The sequence below is a fragment of the Grampus griseus genome, assembly GCF_964374135.1.
Source record: "Grampus griseus genome assembly, chromosome: 10".
Classification (NCBI taxonomy): domain Eukaryota; kingdom Metazoa; phylum Chordata; class Mammalia; order Artiodactyla; family Delphinidae; genus Grampus; species Grampus griseus.
Window position 1 is genome coordinate 86,433,311 of NC_139004.1, and position 22,346 is coordinate 86,455,656.

Below are 22,346 nucleotides of genomic sequence, written 5' to 3' on the forward strand. Positions count from 1 at the left end.
ACCCACTGTGGATTATTGTGAAGTGAATCCTGGCTTCATATAATTTCCTTTACTATAACTATTTCAACACTTCAAAGGGCACAGACTTTGAGTCAGACAGACCAGGCGTCCAGTCCAGGCTCCGCCAACTCCTAGCGGGGTAACCCTGGGCAAGTAGAGTGAACTTCCTTGAGCTTGTCTTCTATCTGCAAAATGGAGACAGAAATCCCGACTTCTCAGGAAGACAGTGTGGATGAAATGAGGAACTGAGCCTAGCACTGGCACACAGAAAGGAGTCAACAGGGCGCTGCAGCTAGAATGCCTACTGTGCTAGCACGTTAAGGCAGGACTCTCTCTGACTCACTTCCAATAAGGCTCACAAAGGACAAAAGAGATATCGAGTGTTCCCATATAGTAACAAGACATGCTAAAACCCTCTGGGCTAAGCTTGTAGAGACACTAACCAAAAACTGATTTATGACCCCTTAGAACAATATTCACCTCTGGGAATTTAAGTGTAAAGAGGTCCAGAAAGTCTCTTCGGATAAGGTCGCTGGAGCGCTATGGGGTTTCTACCACCACTCAGGAGGAAGAGGAGAAGGTACTTTCCTACCACCTTAAACCCCCAAGAGAAAGGGGGTTTTGTGGGGGAACCCTGGAGAACGTAACCTACCTGGCCCGGAAGCTGTGGGGATATAAAGCCTGGTGTCTGACCCGAACCTGATCACAGGCCCCCAGGGAGAAGCATGAAGGAACAGCCCGCGGCCGAGTGGAGGGCAGCTCTGGAAGCAAGCAGTGCTCTGCAGCAGGGCAATGGGCCCCTCGCCACTGCTGGCTTCCCAACCTGACGCAGGCCCGAGCTGGGGAAGGCAAGATTTATTTTTTTAATCAAGTTCAAAGGAAACACTTTGAGTACTGAAATCAGACTCCTCTTATAATCTAAAGCAATAGAAAAAGTTACAGAATATCATACATTATAGGATATACGTGTGTGATGTGATATTTATAGGATACATATTCCATCCAGAAACAATCAAAGAAAGACTCCACAGAATGAGCTCAAAGGGGGGAACGGAGAGAAAAAATTAAGTTTTTCCCCTTTTACCCCTTGAAGTTTAGCCCTTTCGATCTAACAGTTACATTATATGTTCAACAGCGGCACAAGAGTATAAAAGAAGAGTAAAGAATCCCTTTGGAAAGCTGAATGAAACGTAGACAGGAGTACTAACAGTAAGTTGTATAAACAATGTATAATCAAATACTAAACTATGTCACTTCTAAAGAGAATAAAATTTCTTAAAACATATTAGAAAAGCTGCTCTCTTTTGATTCCTTTTGTTCATTTATTTTTCAGTGAGTAACAGCACCTAAGTGATGCCATGAAGGATTCTTCCCACCCTTCCCCAAAGAATGGAACAAGGAGGAGGAAGTGAAAATTGCTAAAGAGACAGGAACAGATAGAAAAAATGGGGATGATCATGTGCCCCAAGAATATCAATTCAGGGAGAGCAATTCCACATGCAAGGCCCTATGTTAAGCACTAAAATAACACTCACAGGGACAAAGTAGGTTTTCTGGCCTTGCAGGAATTTGAGCGAGACATACGGTAACAGTGAGAGATGAATGTACAGTCTTCCGGGGTGGGGAAGGTACAGCAGAGAGAATGTAAAATTGAAAATAGCCAAAGGCCCAGTGAAGAATCTTTGTAAAGGCCTCTGTGAAGTCACGTAAAGCAAATTCATGGCTGTTTAAAAACCTAGCTCTCAGTCAATCTTCTGTGGATTCTGACACCAGCCTTCCTTCATTGGTTCTGGAAGCGTGTTTCACTTGAGGTTGGTATTTCTTCTGCGGCAAGACTTATTTATTACTTTCAACTATGGAAGCACTATACTGACCTTTATAATAAAAGTGTGATCACTCTTTTGAATTATAAGTAGGCACGAATTCATTCTTGGAAAACATTAAATGCCAAACCAGAGCTACCTGCACTTAAATTATAAGGTGTCTAAACAACTGAGACTCTTCCATGGCATTAAAGGCTTCCCGGTGTCACCCACCTGTATGAACAAAGGTTTCAATCCTCATCCAGAACTTGCCATCCCCTTAGCTTATGGTGTGAACTCTAGACAATCCAGCTCTCTGTTTCAGCACTAACGAGCCACAACCTAAATTAGCCACAGAACATACTGTGCATGATTTATAGAGGGTTGGTATTCATTTTCAGCGCGCTACCTCAGGTTTTCTGTTGCTATTACAACACAGCTGATAAGCCTATTTTTTGTCAGATAGATAATGATTTCAACCTACTAAAACTCTGAGTAATTGACTACAGTGTAAGTCAAGGCAATCAAATTTATTTTTGGTTATGAATCACAGAACTGCTTACTTTTCAAATAAAAATGCAGAGAACTAGATTATTTCCCAGAATGAAAAGTAACAAGTAAGAGGGTGTGTGTGCACACGTGTGTGTGCACGCACATGCACATGGGGGTTTTGCCAGTTTTCCATCTCGAAGCCACGATATAACAAGATAATCACCAACTGCATTCTCACTGTTTAAATCTATGAATAATGCGCAGATAATCTAGCATGACTTAAACAAGAAATTAACTGTGATGTAACTCAAGTTCAACAATCAGTCATTTACAGTAGATTAATTTTTCAAGGTAATTTTTGCAGTTCAAAAAATATCCTGGACAGAAGGCAAGAAGAAAGAACATGCAAAAAACAAAAAAACCAAAAAAAACAAAGCAGTTTGTTTCCCACTGTTAAAGAAGACAGAGTCCTCAAAGGTAGTAGCTCTGCTGTCCTATAATCAACAATCCTTTAAAATAAAATACGGCCAGTCTGAACCAACAGGATTAATAAAAAAGTATCTTCCATTTAACTATGATTCACTTTTACAATTATTATCTACTTTGAAAGAATCTACTTCAAACATGACTTTTTCCCCCAGAGCAAGAAGACTATAGGTTACACAGAAGTCAAAGAAAAACCGAGATAAACCTCGAGGAGGGACAAAACATTAGAGATGTGATTCTTCCCGTTAAGCCAATGAAGTCACCTAGATATAAAGGAAAGAACAACTTCCTTTCTTTCTCCTTCTTATCCTCAAGTCTGAAAACTAAACCCCCAGAAGCATTTTTATCTAAGGACAAAGAAATAAGACTCTCGGAGGAAAAATACAAGAAACGACCATAAAGTACAGCAAGTGACTTTTGAATAAATGTGCCAGAATTAAGACATGCAAGTGGATGTCGCCCCTTCAAAGTCATCACCTTGGAAACTATATACTTAATCCAATGATGCTGTTATAGGCACTTCGGAATCTGTTTCAGAGCTTAGAATTTGCCACATCCTTAAAAATAGCAAATATCTGTCTTTTCGGGTTTGATATAGCAATAGTCAAAAGTCCTCGGAGTAGCTGTGCTTTCTTTGCAAAGCCTTTCCTGACCTCCCAAGTCCAGGTTCCATGCCCCCTCCTATGATCACTCTCCTTCCCCCAGCAGAGAACTTTTCACTCAGTGTTGGAATTGCTTACTTACTTACCATCCGTCACCCTGGCAAAACCATAAACTTCATAGGAGCAGGGAACTTATTTATTATTATACTCACAATCCTAGAATAATGCCTAGAAAATTATAGGCATCTGAATGACACAGAAATACTGCACGTTACAATCTACTATAACACAAGATGGTTTGGAAAACTGTCTCTATTTACCCCTCCTACTCCTCTCTGAAAAGAGTACCATACTTCTCTGTGTGATTATACACCTATATGGAGGGACTATTACTTTATACAATACCTGGGAGGAAAAGGGGTTGGATGGGATGATTTTCATTACTTCTTTTTGTATGGGAAAAAAAAAAAGCAAAAATCATGATTATAGCCTCACAGACTATAAAAGTGTTTAACTTTTCACTCTCAAATTTGCAAGCATAATAACATCTTACCTAGTTGCAACATCTTTATAGTGTCTCTGTAGGCTTGCATCACCAGCTTGAAATGGCGGTAAAGTGGATAGCACAAAACTCTTCTTCCAAAAGACACCAGGATTTCATGAACATTAGTCCAAGTCTGTGAAGTATCATTTAAATGAGTAATCGTTTCCATATTACACAAAACAAAAGCACACAATGAAATGTAAAACTATTCTCAATTAAAAACTAAGTTTGGATCAACATGAAGCCAAGTGGAAGACAAATACAAAGCCATGAAGTGAGACTCTTTCTGTAAACCTTACAATAAAATTTTTATCTCAGTCTTTGTAATTTCTCATACTTTATCAACGTATCACAAATGCTCCTTAGAAATCACATACGTAGGAGGAAAGTTTTAAAAAGTCTTTTAAGAATTACCAATATGAATGTAAAACACATGGCACTAACAAAATACAGATGCACATAAAAGACATTTCTAAATGATATATGTTTCATGTTTTTGTCTTTTAGGACCATTCGAGATAATGCAGATGAAAAATATAGAACTCTTTAGTGAAGTGTGTTCTCAGTTCCCCCTTCCCCCTCTTTTGATTTTTTGTTTTTTTTGGGGTTTTTTGCTTTAGGCATGAGTAATACATGGTATTTACTTCAGTAATTTGCTTTCACTTTTCAAAGAGAAAACTACTCATTTCTGGAAAAAAGGCTTTATCCTGAATGGTAATGGTTAATGGTAATGATACCATTAACAATGCAAAACTTACCAAAAACACTAAACAAAGGCAATTTTCTACAAAATTGTTTTTTAATTCGGTTTTGATTAAAAATGCATTAAAAATGTAACCCACATACAAAAATTAAAATATAAAATTAAAAGTAAGGGAGTATACATCACTTCCATGTATCTTCATCCTTAACAAATGAGTGAGCTGATTATGAATACTGAGTACCCAACAGAGGATACTTTATATCTAAAAAGGAATGATGAATTTCTAAAATATTCTGGCAAAAAACTAAACATTTATAAAGTCTGACAGAGCTAGTTACATGCCTGGCAATTCTAAGTTATCTCAAAAACAATAAAAATGTCAAAATAAAATCATAAATAGGTGGATCTCTTCATGCAGACTTTTATAACTAAACTATGAAATTATCTAGTCCCCAACTACTTTGTTTTCAATATTGGAATAATCAATGCAATTATTACGAAAGCCAGCTTCTCCATTATATGCTGATTATGGAAATATGTAGAACTCAAGGGAAGTCTGGAGAACAGCACTTCTCCATCTGAAACGTGCATATGAACTCCTGGAGATCTTGCTAAAGATTCTAACTCAGAGGGTCTGGAATGGGATCCTGACTCTCCATCAAGCTCCCAGCAGAGGACACTGGTCAAGCTGTTGGTTCATGGACATTCACGAATAGCAAGATTCTTTGCTAAAGTGCTTCAGTTCCTGTTTACATGTTATCTATTATTTGAATAAAGTGATGCCATGAAACAACTTTGATTTTCCAACTTAAAATGTACACTGTCTAGGATTCAAACTGGAAAAAAAACAGAAACAAAACTAGTTGCCTTAATAGATGATGCAATGATCAACTGTTTAAATAAACACTGTTTTAAAGCTTCTGCTTTGATGGACAACAGTGTGTTCAAAACTAGTAAATTTATTTTATTTTTTAAAATATTTATTTATTTATTTAGGCTGCACCGGGTCTTAGTTGCAGCATGCAGACTCTTAGCTGTGGCACGCGGACTTCGTAGTTGCGGCATACGAACTCTTACTTGTGGCATGCATGCAGGATCTAGTTCCCCGACCAGGGATTGAACCCGGGCCCCCTGCATTGGGAGCGCGGAGTCTTACCCACTGGACCACCAGGGAAGTCCCAAAACTAGTAAATTTAAAGATAATATTCTTTGCTATATTTGGTGAGCTCTACACAACTATTTTCTACAAAACAGATATAAAAGCAATTATTACTCTATTGTAAGAGTTACCAGATCTAAACATACTAACTGTAGGACCCAGGATAAGTTATTTAAGCTATATGATCTGTTTCCTCATCTGTAAAATAATTCTATCTCACACACTTCAGTAGAAAGGAATAGGTGAAGTAATATACACAAAAGCCTTATTAGCACAGCTTCTGGTGGTAAGTGACACTTAATAGTAGTATCACCTAGGCTTTCTGCCCATCTTTGAGCTCTGAGCCCCAATATATGCCGACTTACATACATGCCTCAAACTCAACCTAACATCTTCCTGCAACGGACAGTATACCCATTCCTTCTCCAAACTTCCAAGATACCCTACAGCTGGCCTTATTAGTGTACTATGATTAAAGTAAAAGTAATAAATAAAATCAGTTTTATTAAAAAGATGGAAAAAAACTTTGTACAATAAAGCTATCACTTTTAAAAAGTTAAGGAATTGCTTGAATTACCCCAAATGAGCTAATAACAACAAAAAAATAACTCTGAACAAACAAAATCTAAACAACTGCAACTGACAATCATACCTCAAACCAGCAGAGTGTTGGACTCAGTTTTCTGATATTCCACGCGGATTCAACCTTTATTTGTTTTGAAGAAAAGGATAGTGTCACATTAGAGGTAAGGTCATTCAAAACTAAAGCAAATAGATCCACTTACTCAACTAGTATATAAATAGTATTGACATATGTAAAACCTAAGAAGCATCTATGACTGCAGGAAAATAATGGCTTTACTGATGTCAAGGAGATCAAAGGCAAGTTTCGGTCTACTTTCCTTGGAAATTTATAAAGGAAAGCTGTTGCACTGGTAAGAGCACCAGAACACAAGAACACAAAAGCAAGGACTTTGAAACTAAAGCAAAGCAATGCGTGCTCACTTTCCGTCCTTCTCAACTAGGTTACCTGCCTCCCAAATATGCTATAAATAATCTACCAAAAGACTCAAAGATAATGTTGAAGTGCTCTTTCTGGCACTTAGATAGCTGCTCAAGAATTTGGCCTTTCAGAGAATGCCTGTGAGAATAAGTGCATTCTAGAGAAGATTCTGAAGTTGCAAGACTTCATGATTTCAAATATGTGAATCCAGGAATCAAATCAAAAATGCGAAGTTACATCGAGCATAACTAAACACTCTCACTCATCTTCTCAAGCAGTATGAAGCACTTTTTTGTCAACGAAAACATTTTCGCTGATGATGGTATTCTAAAAAGATGAGCGGAAACAAAACCCATTTTCAGTTATAGTATGCCCTTGTTACGCTCATTAATATTCATTTTGGAAACAAATCCAAATCTCAAAAGTCACCTTTGAAATTTTCAGAATCCCAGCAGCAAAAGGTTTGGCCCATATCAAATCCTTATCCTAACACTATGCTCATGCTATGATGGTGAGTGAGAAAAGCAGGTTAAATAATAGTATATACATTATAACCCAATGTAAATACACATACACAACGAAAGAAGCCTAGAAGAGAAACATCACCTTGTTAAGTGTGGCTACCTCCGATGGCTGAGATGACAGGAAATCTTAATTATTTTCTTCCTATGTGTATTTTTCTTTACAATGATATGAATTATTTGTGTAATTTAAAAAGAGGGAGGGGGAGGGGCATGATGGGGTAGGAGATTAACAGGTACAAACTACTATGTATAAAATAAATACAAAAAGATAGTGTACAGCACAGGGAAATATGGCCAATATTTTATAACTTTAAATGGAATAAAATGTATAAAAATACTGAATCACTATGTTGTAAACCTGAAACACTGTAAATCAACTTTTACTCCAACTGAAAAAATTTTTAAATAAAATAAATAAATGAAAAACAGGGAAGCATATGCACAGCTCAAAAATAATCCCTTGAGCAAAGACTACTATACACAGATGCAGGGACACATTAACTGGAAAGTTTTTTTGTTTTGTTTTGTTTTGTTTTCCAGCCTTGTTTTAAATATATGCCATCAGTGACATAGGTGAGAAAGAAGTTTAGCTCTTCATTTACAAAATCAAGTGTGGTTTAAGAAGAGATACAGTACAGTCTATATTTTTAAAAAAAGATCATTTAAGAAACAACATACTTTACAAAAGGATTTACTTTTACAATAGGATTTCACCGAATACCAAAAAGATACAATCCAGGTTTTTAAAATCTGATTTATATACAATTTTTCAGAAGTACACACACTATTTAAATTGAGGGCTTCCTTGGTGGCGCAGTAGTTGAGAGTCCGCCTGTCGATGCAGGGGACGCGGGTCCGGGAAGATCCCACATGCCGCGGAGCGGCTGGGCCCGTGAGCCATGGCCGCCAAGCCTGTGTGTCCGGAGCCTGTGCTCCGCAACGGGAGAGGCCACAATAGTGAGAGGCCCACGTACCGCAAAAAAAAAAAAAAAAATTGAGGAACACCTGCAGATAAACGCTTCACATTCCTTTCTTTATAAAATACTATACCTTATGTCTGTTAATGGACAGGTCGGAGAAAGACTAGAAATGGTTATAGTAAAGTTTACCCCTTGCCAATGTCAAGTGTCATGTAGCAACAGCCCTCTCATTTGGTCAGTTCATCTCCTAAAAGAGATGAGAGCTCAGGATATCCTTTTTCTCTACCCTCAGCTTTACTTCCATACTCTGCTATTTGGCAGAGACTAAAGCCAAGAGAGAAGAAAAAAATAGACCAAATAAAAACATTATTGGTACCCATCACCAACACACCTGTGCACCTCCGCCCAGAGCGTCACTAAGTAACTAATCACGACTGGTCTCACTCATGACATTAATGCAGTTTACTCCATACAACAGTCTATGCCAACCTGCACAGACACACATGCACTTACATTCTTCTCTCCTTCGGTGACACGAGTTTCATAGCAATATGCCAGAAGGATATCAATCAAACTGTAGTACACTTGACGACAGGCTCTCTTGTCCAGCAGGTAAGATTTATTGACAAATTTCCGCAGCTGATATTTCTCTTCTTCAGAAAAACACACTAGAATAAAATGCATTTAAAAATTAGTTCCATTACGTGCTGCAAAACCCCCATTGCAGAAGATTCGTCAAAATTATAACTTGGATTACAGAAGCTAAAATAAAAAGTTATTTAACTCTGGACATAGAAACAACTTTTTAACTAGACGTCACAGTTTTATTAAGACCTATGTATTTGCTTAAATCCTAGTAGAGCTAAAAAAAACAGAAAAAAATGTCTAAACAATATCTATTCCTTATTTCCAGACCCCCCCCCAGCCCCTGATCTTTTCCCGCTACACTGTTCTGTACTCAAGGCAGCTAAATGACAGTTATTGACTTTAAGATAATTACATTTTGACAACGGAAAACATATAAAAGCTAAATGAAACACTCTGTAAATATTCATTATCTACTGTGAAAGTTCTATACAAAGAAACGGAAATATTCCCATGTATTAGTCAATTTTAAGGGCATCGTATTTTTTAAATATTAGTTACACAGAGAAACAAAGTTTTACATAAATATGCAAATGTGACCATACCACACATATCAGACTTGTGGGAAGAGGAAGTTTCCTTTTCTCCTTTTGCTTGGCACCCTGTTTCCATCCTTAACAACTGCCTCCCCCATGTTAAAAATATCTAGTATATATCACTTCATATTTTTCTTTACAACCAGACACAAAAATGTGTATACAAGCGAGTTGATACTGTCCCCCCCACCCAGAGAATTAGATTTTTTTTTTCCATCTAGCCCATCTCACTCAACAATACCTCTAGGAAATCCCCCCAAGTCACTTGGTACTTAGCTAATTTTGTAAAGGAGTAGAATACTCCATGGTGTAGCATGCTCTATCCAACCACTCCCCCTACTGATGGGCATTCACTCTGCTTCCAGCTTTATGTCACTGCTAATAATGCTGCAATAAATGTTATATCATATGTCACTGGATACTGGAGGCTTTAGATTTACTGGGTCAAAAAGTTTATCTGTTTTTAAGAGATACTTTATTTAAGGGCTACAACTCTCCTTTCTAATGGTCATGGATAAGTTCCCTTTCCTACACATATCTCTTGCCCACTCCCAGCAATAAATGCTTTTTTAAAACTCATTTCCAGGGACTTCCCTGGTGGTCCGGTGGTTAAGAATCCGCCTTCCAATGCAGGGGACGCGGGTTCGATCCCTGGTCGGGGAACTAAGATCCCACATGTCACATGGCAACTAAGCTCGTGGGCCACAACTACTGAGCTCACGCGCCTCAACCAGAGAGCCTGCGTGCTGCAAACTACCGAGCCCATGTGCTCTGGAGCCCGCGCGCCACAGCTAGAGAGAAGCCCATGTGCTGCAACGAAGAGACCACACGCCGCAACGAAAGATCCCACATGCCTCAATGAAGATCCTGCATGCCGCAACTAAGACCTGACACAGCCAAATAAATAAAAATCAAAAGAAATTTAAAAAATCAAAATCATTTCCAGTTTAATGGATGCGAAGTGACTGTGGTAAGAAAAATTGTAAAATGACCCCCAATGAGTCACATCATTTGGGTGTGGGCAGGACCTGCAACTTGCTTCTATTTAAAAAAATATGCCAACGGTGTTATAATTATTATGATTATGTTCCATTATCAGCAGACTGGAGCCAGAGACTCGCCTGCTGATTTTAAAGGACTAAGATGCCATGTTGTGAGGGGGCCACGTGGCAGGGAGCTGTGGGTTCCTCTAAGATATGAGAGTGACCCCGGCTGAAAGCCAGCAAGAACATGGAGGGTCTCAGTTCTACAGCCGCAGGAATCAAATTCTGCCCACCATCATGTGAGCCTGGAAAAGGACCCTGAACTCCAGAAAGGATCATGGTTGCCAACACCTATTTTAAAAAAAAAGAAAAAGAAAAGATGGCCACAGTTGTTTATATCCTTCCAAGACCCTGAGCAGAGGACCCAGCTAAGCCATGCCTGACTCCTGACACGTGGAAACTGACTCAGATTAGAACTGTGTTTCTGTTTTGTGGTAACGTGTCATGCAGCAGGAGGAAACTAATACAGTGACATATCATTGTTACTTCAGTTAGTATTTCTCTAACTGCTAAACTTTGAACATTATTTCACAGGTTTGTTGGCAATTTGGATTTGCTCTCTTGTAAATTACCCCTGAGAATATGTCTCGCCCAGTTTTTTCTGGATGGCTTGTCAAATATTTAAGAACTCGGCTATTATGGACATCAACCCCAGTCATCTCTCCAAATCTACGGCATCTCTACTGACTTTGCTTAGGGGATCTTCTGCCATTGAATTATTTATGTTTGTGTGTAGTCCAGTATATCTATCTTTTTTTCTTCACCAGACTATGAATTTATAGCCTTTGATAAGGTTTCCCCAATCCCTGAAATTGTACATGGAGTCTCTCAGCTTTTCTTTAAGATTTACTTGTTTTCTCTTTTAAATTTAAGTCTTTAATATGAAATTGAGTTATTTGTAGGGAGGTGGATGGACCTAGAGTCTGTCATACAGACTGAAAAGTAAGTCAGAAAGAGAAAAACAAATACTGTATGCTAACGCATATATATGGAATCTAAAAAAAAAAATGGTACTGATGAACCTAGTTGCAGGGCAGGAATAAAGACGTAGACATACAGAATGGACTTGAGGACAAAGGGTGGGAGGGGGAAGCTGGGCGAAGTGAGAGTAGCATCGACATATATACACTACCGAATGTAAAACAGATAGCTAGTGGGAAGCAGCCGCATAGCACAGGGAGATCAGCTCGGTGCTTTGGATGATCTAGAGGGGTGGGATAGGGAGGGTGGGAGGGAGGCTCAAGAGGGAGGGGATATCGGGACATGAATATGCATAGGGCTGATTCACTTTGGTGTACAACAGAAACTAACAGAGTATTGTGAAGCAATTATACTCCAATAAAGATCTATTAAAAAATACATCAATAAAATTAAAAAAATTTAAGTCTTTAATCCATCTGAAAGCTATTTTTTCAAGTTTTAAGATTTTCGTTAATTCCAGATGAAGAGTTAATTGTGCCAGCAGTCTGTTCACTAATCCATCTTTTCCACTGTATTGAACCACCGATTTTATCAAATAAATCTGCTGCTTTTCTTGCTAAAAACTACTTCCAAGCACTTTCGGGTTTTGTCACCTGCAAATATAATATTTTTCCCCATTCCCAATAAATTACTGACAGAAGAGTGAGAAGCTATTTCTTTTTATGTATCAGTCACCTTACCAAATGTTGGCTACCCGGACCAAAAAACTAAGATATTTAATAAAAGCTAATGATTTAAAAAACACCTTTATGTCTACATTGGGAAGGCAAGCAAGTCTAAGACTGTAGTTCCTTCCAAGTTGCCTTTAATGTCTACAATTTAGGTAAGCTATCATAAAATATATATCTTCTCAAGTTAAGAAAACATGAGCATTATCGTTCCTCATTATTATACATAGAAAGTAAAATACGTCTTGTCTTAGAGCAAGACTTACAGAGAGAGTAACAGCTAATCACATAGACGTGCTGAGTTCCTAGTTAAAGTAAAGAGTAAAACACAGCCTACTAGTTCCTTAGAACAATTTTTAAAGAAACTTAAGCATCTAGATATATTGCTACCTCTAAATCAGAGCGTTATCGATCTCTTCCCTTGCAAAGTAATCCTTAATTTTCCTTCCATGTCCTATCAGACAACCACTTTCAAATTCACTTTAAAAGCTGTCCAACCCAGTCAAGAGGGGCATTCAGCTTCTAGTGCCAGTGCATATCAAAGTAATGTTAAAATAACTTTGAAGCCTTTTTCTCCAGGTTTTAGAACTGTCCATTATATGCAGGTCAGGACAGGCTAAACTGTTGTATCAGACAGACCCAAAATACGGTGGTTTCAGTAAGACAGAAGTTTTTCTCTCATGCTGCTAATCGGAGTGAACGATCCAGGATGGGTGGGCATCAGAGCCTCCACCATATGACTTCCATTTATGGTCCAAGATGCTGCTCCAGGTGCCAAAATTTTCCAACCAATGGGAAGGCAGAAGAGGAGGACAAACACCTCCTTTCTAAAGACTTGATCCAGAAAGTACACACAGCACTGCCACTCACTTCCCATCATCGAAGACTTAGTCTCATGACCACACCCAGGGGCAAGGAAGGAAAGAAACTCGGTCGCTAGCCAAGTGGGCGTGAGCCCAGCTCTAACTCAAGAAGCCTCTTTTTAGAAGGGTTAATAAAAGACACGTGTCTCTGACACCTTCTCAGAGACCAAAAATTATTAAACTGCCTTTTTTAATATTCCCAGAGCACTCTCTTGATACCTAGTCAAGTCCCAGTCCCTTTCTGTCTCTGCTCAACAAAAGACTGCCCTTCTGTTCATCACAACTGGGCAAAAGCCAGAAGGAAAAGAATATGACTGATTACTCCCACATAATGGTCCCTTTTCACCTATCGTTTTCCAAACTCACTTCTGTACTCTCTTAGGAGCCTTAAGTTTAACATGGTTTCTTTTTGCTGTAAGGCTTCCTTCCAGCACTTTTTAGCAGCCTGTCCTCTGGGGGAAAAAAATCTTAAATACACTTACTTGATATTACGAGAAGCAATATTCCTTTACTCACTAAAATATATTTAGTGCCAAAAAAACAACAACAAGGTTTTGACATAAAATATGTATTTTTTCCAAGCATGTTAAAAACCTTATGATTAAAAAAAAGTTTTAAATGTATTTATACAAGCATTGCTTACATAAACAACAAATAACTATGCGAATGTATTTATTTAATTTGCTGGCCAGCAATATAAAGAAATGTGTATATTTTTAAACTTAATGCAGGCGAGTGTCAAATGAAGCATTCTTTAACGACTGACATTCAAAAAAGAAATTCATGTGACAGATCAACTGGGTGTTTAGTGTTCCATTACGGGGCTCGTACGAAGATTTCTCAATTTAAAGAGAATCTCTCGGTTCACTTAAAGTGGTCTGATGTAAGGAACCTGTAAGGAGGAACATTTCTTCACTACATGAAGAACGTATTATCTCACAAAGTATTTGAAGACCCCTAGAAGGGCTGAGACAGTATTCCTTCCCTTAGGTACAGTTTTGGAGACGTTCATTAGTTTAGCTAATAGCAAAGTGCCAGGTGTCCGTGACCACAGTATCTCACTAGAGGGAAAGCCTTTAGATCCTAGTTGGTTAATTAAGACTTCTGCTTCCATGGAAGTCTGAATCACAAGGTAAGCGTGCCCAGAACCGCTGAACGACACATCAACTCATCCACATGTTTACTCCTTACTCTTTGGTCATCACACCTGTATGTGCTCAGTGATCTGTAAAGGATGACCTGGGAACTGCGTGTTCTGATGTTACATGACCCACAAGTTAAGTGCTTCCACATATAACGGGTCACTTCCCACAACCGTACACACAAGGAAGGCCGACTTGAATGTACTCTTCTGAATTCCTGAATGCTGGGTGCCCCTAACTTTCCTTTAAAACACCACCACTGGGACTTCCCTGGTGATTCAGTGGTTAAGAATCCGCCTGCCAACGTAGGGGACGTGGGTTCGATCCCTGGTCTGGGAAGGTCCCACATGCCACGGAGCAACTAAGTCCACACGCCTAGAGCCTGGGCTCCACAACAAGAGAAACCACCGCAATAAGAAGCCCGTGCACCACAACGAAGAGTACCCCCACTCGCCGCAACTAGAGAAAGCCCGCGTGCAGCAACGAAGACTCAACGCAGCCAAAAAAAATAAATAAAATTTAAAAATATATATATAAATAAAATTAAATTTTTAAAAATGAAACACCACCACCTTTTTCTGAGTGGTTTTGAGTTCCATTTTGGCCTAAGTACTTCATTAATAATACACAGAAGTATTTAAATTCTGAAATTCAAAGAAACCAGAGATCATAAATAACAATAACAACAGCCTGGGAAATCACTAGAGAAACCAAAAGTCTGAGCTCCCCCAGGCCTTTTTTTTAGAGCTGTAAATAATATCACCCAAAGGGGATCTTGGGGAGGTTTGCACACAATCAGGTCTAACCAAGCAGCAACGCTAGAAATAAGTACAGACACGGTGCCAGCAATACCTGGATGATTTGCCACCACAAGTAACATTTGTCAAGCATTCGTATGACTTAGCTACACGACAGAGCAACTTTGCTATATATTGACAGTTCACAACATTTCGGTCAATTATACTTCTACACATAATCTACAGTCAAAGAAAAGCCAGCTTAAAGCTCAGTTCATTTGGGGAAGAAACTGGCGCCCTAACACTGAAGCAAAGGGCCCAGGACCAACTCCCAACATGAAATACCCCATCAAAACATTTGAGGACTATCCGGGGGCTCCCATCAAAGTGGAAAGTGACCTTGTCACTTCACTTCGAACATCACCTCGTTTGTTACTTTTAAATCTTCTCTTCTGCCTAATTCCCCTCCCAAACATCCCTGTCTTCCACGGGTCAACAAATAAATCAACCATGATCTGGCTCCTCTCAGAGGAATGCAAATGCATCACATTGTCCACTTTCTGGAAACAGATCAAGGGAATCAGAAGAAAATGTGCTCATTCAAACCCTTGGTCCACATGGGCAGCTCCACAGTGCTGCAGCTTTCAGGGCTGATGCTGACAGCTCTGCAAACACTGGTGCCAAACAGGATGTCCCTGGTAGGAAGTTCATTGACTATAAATGTTATGTGGTGTCATAACAAGCAATCGTGTGCCAAGATTCCTGGGCTGAGATTAACCACTGAGAGACAACATGGGAAATGCGGGAAGTCCATCCTCGTGAAACCAGAGCTCAGTGCGAGTACAGCATTTAACACTTCCATTTACAAGCCTTTGGGGAGGAAGATCCGGATCATTACAAAACTGAAGATGGCAATGAAAGTCTCCGTGTTGTAACTCAGGGCGATGATGAAAATGACAAGAGCCATAACCTCGTCTTTGGCAAGGCAAAGGCGGGGGGCAAAGTTCACCACCTAAGGCTTATCTGCAAATCGAGACAAACCAGCTTAATAGTTTATGAGGAGGAATCAAAGGTGCACCCCTCACCTGCACCATTATATATGCCTGGCAACGTGCCACTGCAGGGACAGAGAGGAAGGCCTGGGAGGCAAAGAAGAAAAAAGAGGAAGAGGAGGCAGGGGAAAACTACAGCAGCATCACGCTGCTTGAGTGAGCTGAGAACTTTAAGGTTTATTTTTTGGTTTATTTCTTTTTTCTCCTATTTGAGCCTGGCTCGACACACTTCAATTCACGCCTCCAATTCTGGGTGTCTCAAATATTTGAACAAGAAAAAGAAACTGAAAGAGGAATCATGTTAAAGAAGTTCCCCTTAAAGCTGTGTAAATGTATAAAAATTATGATTTCAAAAGGAAGCCAGGTAATTCCTGGCTCTCCTGCCACTGATTTACTCTATGATGACAATTTCCAACACTTACAGTATGCTAAGGATTTTAAGTACATTGTCTAGTTCAATCCTCATGACAAGTCTATGAGGTAGGTACAGGATTTCCACAGCAACCCAGAGAAGTTGCAAAGTCACACAGCCAGCCTGTGGAGGAGCAAGGCATTAAACCCAGAAACCCGCATTTCCTTCTATGCATAACCTGATACTTGGCACATTTACAAGAGGTACTTTCTGTACAACACTGAATTCAAGTTGTTCTACCTTTATCACATGCCCTTGCTGTTTTTAAAGGCGATTCTTAGAATGAACCACCGTAACAGCTAGCAGAATATGAGTGTGCCTGAAGCACCAGTATGGATATATGCCACAGGTCAGATAAAGATAAAGGGTCAGGAAGGCCAATGGTTAAAGGCACCGACTGGCTTAACCTTCTGTTAAAATTACACATAGAGAACTAACTCAAAGCACGGCTGACACAGAAAACAGGACCTAGAACAAGCTGCAACGGATCAAAGCAGAGCAAGTTAAAATTCAAATCAAAGGTAATGCCGTCTCTCGATTTTTAGGGCAACTAGCGCACCCTTGTGGACAGAAAACTTAACTACACAACCACCAATTCCTCCCCAGACCACTTCAGTAAAATACTGAACCCAAACTGGGGAAAATGATTCACTAGAGAGCACTGATGATTTAAGTTTGAGCAAACTTTCTGAGCAGATCCACATGGCACATACAGTTAACTATCTAAATTGTGTTAGCAATCTTGTACCTGAAAATTCGCCTACATGATATGGGAGGTCTCTGAAAGATTCTTAAACTCAAATCAAATATAAAACCAAGGCTTTGTTGAAAACAATGTAAACAAGAGTCATTACTTATAAAAGAGTTTCCGTTGTGCAATATAGAGTCCATTCCAAAAAATTACAGTGGCAATTTTTCAACCTGGTAGAGATCACCTAAACTCTAATGAAACCTAACTACAAAAATATTTACTGCAATATTTATTTATTCTACAAATATTTACTGAGTACCTATTACATAACAGGTTCTTTCTAGGCTCTAGAAATAGAGCAAATAGCAGGATATTGCATTGCTATGCGGAGGATCAAAACATTGTGCTGCAACAGCTACTTCAGAATGAGTGGTCAAAAAAGACCACTGCAGAACCCTGTAAACAACCCGAATGCCCACCAGTGGTAAACAGACCACGTGGCCACTAATCACGACACAAATATACAACAGAACACTAGGCAGCCATTAAGAGCCTCAGGTAGGACTGTAAGTGCTGAAGAAAGAGGTACAATATACACTGCAAACTGGAGAAAGCAGTGAGAAGAGAGTGTATATGAGTCTATGTGTATACATTTCTTAAAGCAAATATTTAGATGTCAGGATATGCATTAAAAATACCCCAAATTGGGCTTCCCTGGTGGCGCAGTGGTTGAGCGTCCGCCTGCCGATGCAGGGCATGTGGGTTCGTGACCCGGTCCGGGAGGATCCCACATGCCGCAGAGTGGCTGGGCCCGTGAGCCATGGCCGCTGAGCCTGTGCGTCCGGAGCCTGTGCTCCGCGATGGGAGAGGCCACAACAGTGAGAGGCCCGCGTACCACAAAAAAAAAAACAAAAAACCCAAATTGTTTGTAGTGATTACTTTCAAGAAGAGGAATTTGGAGTGGGGAAATTCTATATTCCATTTAACGTATTTGCGTGTGTGTGTGTGTGTGTGTGTGTGTGTTTGTGTGTGTGTGTATTCCTTTCATTTAAACACTAAATTTTGCGGGGGGGGGGTTGTAAAATTGTTCATTCTCAAATACTGCATAGAATAGACTTTTAAAATTTTAATACATGTACTTTTTATTATATAATTTTCAAGTATACAGCATTAAAATTCAGCATTTGTATATACTACAAAGTGATTTGTATATACAGATACTGATTTGTATATACAAATTCAGCATTTGTATATACTACCACAACCACACCACAAGTCTAGGTGTAGTATTTTTAATCAGTGTAACAGAAAACACTGACCTACTAGAAACTGTTTTAATTCTAACTTACAGACTTAACACACCAACCTCCCACTCAGAGAAGGTGTTAATACAATGCCCATCTAAGAAATGACTCTGTGCATAACATTTAGCTTAATATTAAATATGGCACAGCAGTCTCTTGTGGCTCATAAAACCCCCCAGCTCAGCCTTCGCTGGTAAAAACTGGCTCACCTGCTCTCTGTAAGGTACGGAAGGGAAGATAATTAGTTCTGCTTCCACATGAAACCACATGTGAAAAAACTAGGAAGAACTTAACAAATTCATTCAACAGACAAAGGAATTGAAAACTGGGTCTCTTCTCACCATTTCTAATACTCAAATGCCCTTGCCACAGAGGAATGGTCAGATCTCTCAAGCAGATTATTCAACAGCTACAAATATTCTGTTAGTGTCCCTAAATTTGATAAAAATATAAAAATTTTTTTAAAAATTTAAAAGACCCCAATGATTCAAAAGTAAAACATATTCCAAAAGAATTTTCCAAGACAAGTAAGTGTAATTATTGAGTGGCATTTCCCAGTCTGGGATGAAGACCCATTTCCAAAATTAACAAATCAAAATAACATCTTCACTCTATGAGGCAATTATAATTGTGTGCTTAGGAAAGGCAGTAAACAAATGACCTAATTTTGAGTTTCTTACCTAACGCATCAAGATCTTCTTGTTCCTGACTCTTTCCCAAAGAAGCCATCATTTTTGAATACAGATCAATCCACCACGGATTATATTCCAAAACCTGTTTAACTGCCTCATCTTCAAAAAAGTCAGCTCTGGGGAAAAAAAAAATATGAAGGGGCTTGTTACACAGAGTTAGGCTGGTTTTCGCTTTTTAAAATTTTACCTTAACTCATCACATCTGCACCAGAAATACAGACTAAAAGTACATTTCAAGGAAAGACTGAGCACTGCTATTACTTTTGTTGTGGTTACTAATAGTCATAAGTAAAAAGTAAGCACTGGACTAAAGGGATATTTGACATCTGTGATCTCTTTAGACAGAAAGTACAGAGAAGACCAGTCTCCTTCTGAAGTCCCATGCCCTGTACCACAGCCATGTGGGATGAAGTGAATCTGAACACACAATGGACTGAAGCCTAGGGCTTGTGCGAGGTTTGCAAATATCACAGATTTTTGTAAGGTTATATAGTTAAAGGAAAGCATCTTTTAACTCCACCAACAAAAAATAAATAAACACATGAGAAGATTTAGGATACTACATATCCACAGATGTCATACACACACACACACACACACACACACACACACACACACACACCCCTTATTTTTTTTAGCACGTGCACTCATGTTTCCTTCCATGATGCAATCTATTTTATTTAGCTATGCTAATCTTAATAGTTCCTTAATTTAAAACTATTGCAAAAGATAAAAGCAACCTTTGTAGAGAACAGAAAATTAATTTTCCCACACTTTACTTTCTCAGTTTTAACTAGGAAAATAACTGCTACATTCAAAATATACTCTTGGAGGTCACTTATTCAGAAACTATACGGTCTTGCACTCAAAGTTGGAAACTGATATTCTTGGGAAAAGAATGACAAAAAGTATATAACTCATGGTGGAAAATTCATTTATATTTCAGGTAATTAGAACCTCAACACACTGGCTGTTTTGGTAAACTGGATTTCCTAGCTCACAGTTTTGTGACCTTAAATATTTTTTCTTTCAACCGAGATACTGAAAAATTTTTTTTCATTTATTTATTTTTGGCTGCGTTGGGTCTTCGTTGCTGCGCACAGGCTTTCTCTAGCTGTGGCGAGCAGGGGCTACTCTGTTGCAGTGCGTGGGCTTCTCATTGCAGTGGTTTCTCTTGCTGTGGAGCACAGGCTTTAGGCACGCGGGCTTCACTAGTTGTGGCACACGGGCTCAGTAGTTGTGGCTCGTGAGCTCTAGAGTGCAGGCTCAGCAGTTGTGGCGCACAGGCTTAGCTGCTCCGCAGCATGTGGGATCTTCCTGGACCAGGGCTCGAACCCATGTCCCCTGCATTGGCAGGTGTATTCTTAACCACTGTGCCACCAGGGAAGTCCCTGAAATATTTTTAAAATTAAAAGGATCACAGATAACTCACTGAGTTCTTTGGATGTGCCAAGCACTGCACTAAGTACTCTTCATCAATTATTTCCTTGAATCCTCACACCACCCCCACAGGCAAGGGGTGCTATTAATACTCCCCTTTTACATGAGTAGAAACTGAGGGCTGGAAAAATTGTATATCATGGTTAAGGTCAAAGAACCAGTAAGAAGTGTGGCCACAATTTGGATCCACTGAAGTCTCAGTCTGAAACCCAAGCTATTAACCAATACAAACATTCCATTTTTATGACTGAGGACATAAGGCACATATTGGACAAAACTGAACAGCAATTATCTTGAAACAGTAATTCTCAATATCAATTCCTGTCAGGATCAGGCTGCTGCCCAGGACACTGGCCTTGACAATTCGGTGGACTGCAGTGCCCTTTGCTAACTTGGGATGTTAGCAGACACGACTGGAGAGGGAATGGCTTCTGCTTTGGGATGGGCTGCTTGAGGTGTCCTTGCAGGACATACAAGCAAAGACCTGTCCAACAGGCGGTCAGACATGCAAATCTGATGCTCAAGAGAGACCACCTAGGAGTCCTGAGCGTTCAGACAGTTACTGAGGCCAGAGAAGAGGACAGAATGCCCAGGGAGAAAGAAGTGGCACAGTGAGAGGCAAGGGTGTCGAAAGCTGGGGTACCAAGGACATTTAAGTCAAGGGTAGAAGAAGAGCCCATCTGAAAAGACGCTGTTTTCTCCCCAGGAGAAAAATACTGGGGAAAATTGCTTCTGTAGCACAGTATCTCTGCCACCTTCATGCCCTGCCCCCCAAAAACTTTCAAAGTGTTTTGAGTAAAATCTCACTAATACAGTCCCTCATCTAAATTGGGATGGTTTATTCTTTATGATGCCCAAGATCTGAGGTCAACTGATGTTCTACTTTCCCGAATAAATTATTTTCAACTTTTTAAATGCCATTAATTCAACGAGCATTCACTGAGGGCCCTCTATATGCGGGGTCGGGCAGATGAAGATCAGTAAGACTCAGTCCCTGCCCTTCAGGGCACCACAGTTTAACGGGAACCACAGACACAAACCCAGAATGTTACAAAACCATGCAGTAAAAACAAGATGAGCTATAACACACGAGCAGCTCCTATGCCAACTTGGAAGGAAGGGTGCCAGGGGGTGACAACTGAGCCCAGCCTTAAAGGGTAAGTCAAAGTTTTTCAGGGAAAGCGGGATGGGGTGGGGAAATAGTCAGCAAAGGGAAACCAGGAGTAAAAAGTGTGTGAGAAGCGGTGTAGTACAGGCGGGGAGATGCAAACATTCGTCACCGCCACAGTATGAAATGTGGGCAGGGGGTGGCAAGAGAGATGCTACAGAGGCAGGTGGCGTCCAGATCACAGAGAACTTTCTATACATGCTAAGGAGTTAGGAGCTTATGCTGTAGGCAAAGGAGAACCCAGTAAGGGTTTAAGCAGATTTTCACTCTCAGTACGTAAGACATCCTGCTGGTAGTCTTATGGTTGATGGATCTGCAGAAGTGCAGGCTGGAATGAGAGATGCCAACTGGGTGTTAGGGGACAGCTGCAACAAGCCAGACACAGACCACAGACGAGGGCCAGGAAGAGACGGAGTGAAGGACAGAGCAAGGAGATAAACGGTACAATTTCAGGATTGATTGAAAGCGTGGGATAAGAATGAAGTCAAAGATGAACCCCAGGTATCTAACCTGGGTGACTGGGATGAAAAAAAGGGCTTTCCACCAAGCAGAAAATTCAGGAAGACTTTACAGGTAACATGATGAGTTCGATTTTGAATATGTTGAAACAAAGGAGTCAGTGAGATGCCCAGTGGCTCTGTAAACCCTTAACCTGGCTTTTCTTCATAGCACTTATCACAGTCCAAATACTATCCACTCCCCCACTAGAGTGCAAGCCGCATGAGGGCAGCTACCTC

The 22,346-nt window shown here is 39.8% G+C and overlaps 1 protein-coding gene across 1 annotated transcript in view; it reads right to left on the bottom strand.

Annotated features, from left to right (window-relative positions):
- The window catches only part of SHQ1 (SHQ1, H/ACA ribonucleoprotein assembly factor), an 89,029-nt gene that overhangs the window by 49,253 nt on the left and 17,430 nt on the right, over nucleotides 1-22,346 (bottom strand). Inside the window, exons 6-9 of the mRNA XM_082664661.1 lie at nucleotides 18,990-19,117; nucleotides 8,749-8,903; nucleotides 6,441-6,494; nucleotides 3,936-4,059 (exon numbers count right to left, since the gene is read on the bottom strand). Of these exons, the coding sequence (XP_082520787.1) occupies nucleotides 3,936-4,059; nucleotides 6,441-6,494; nucleotides 8,749-8,903; nucleotides 18,990-19,117 (461 nt within the window). The remainder of the gene's footprint in view (nucleotides 1-3,935; nucleotides 4,060-6,440; nucleotides 6,495-8,748; nucleotides 8,904-18,989; nucleotides 19,118-22,346) is intronic.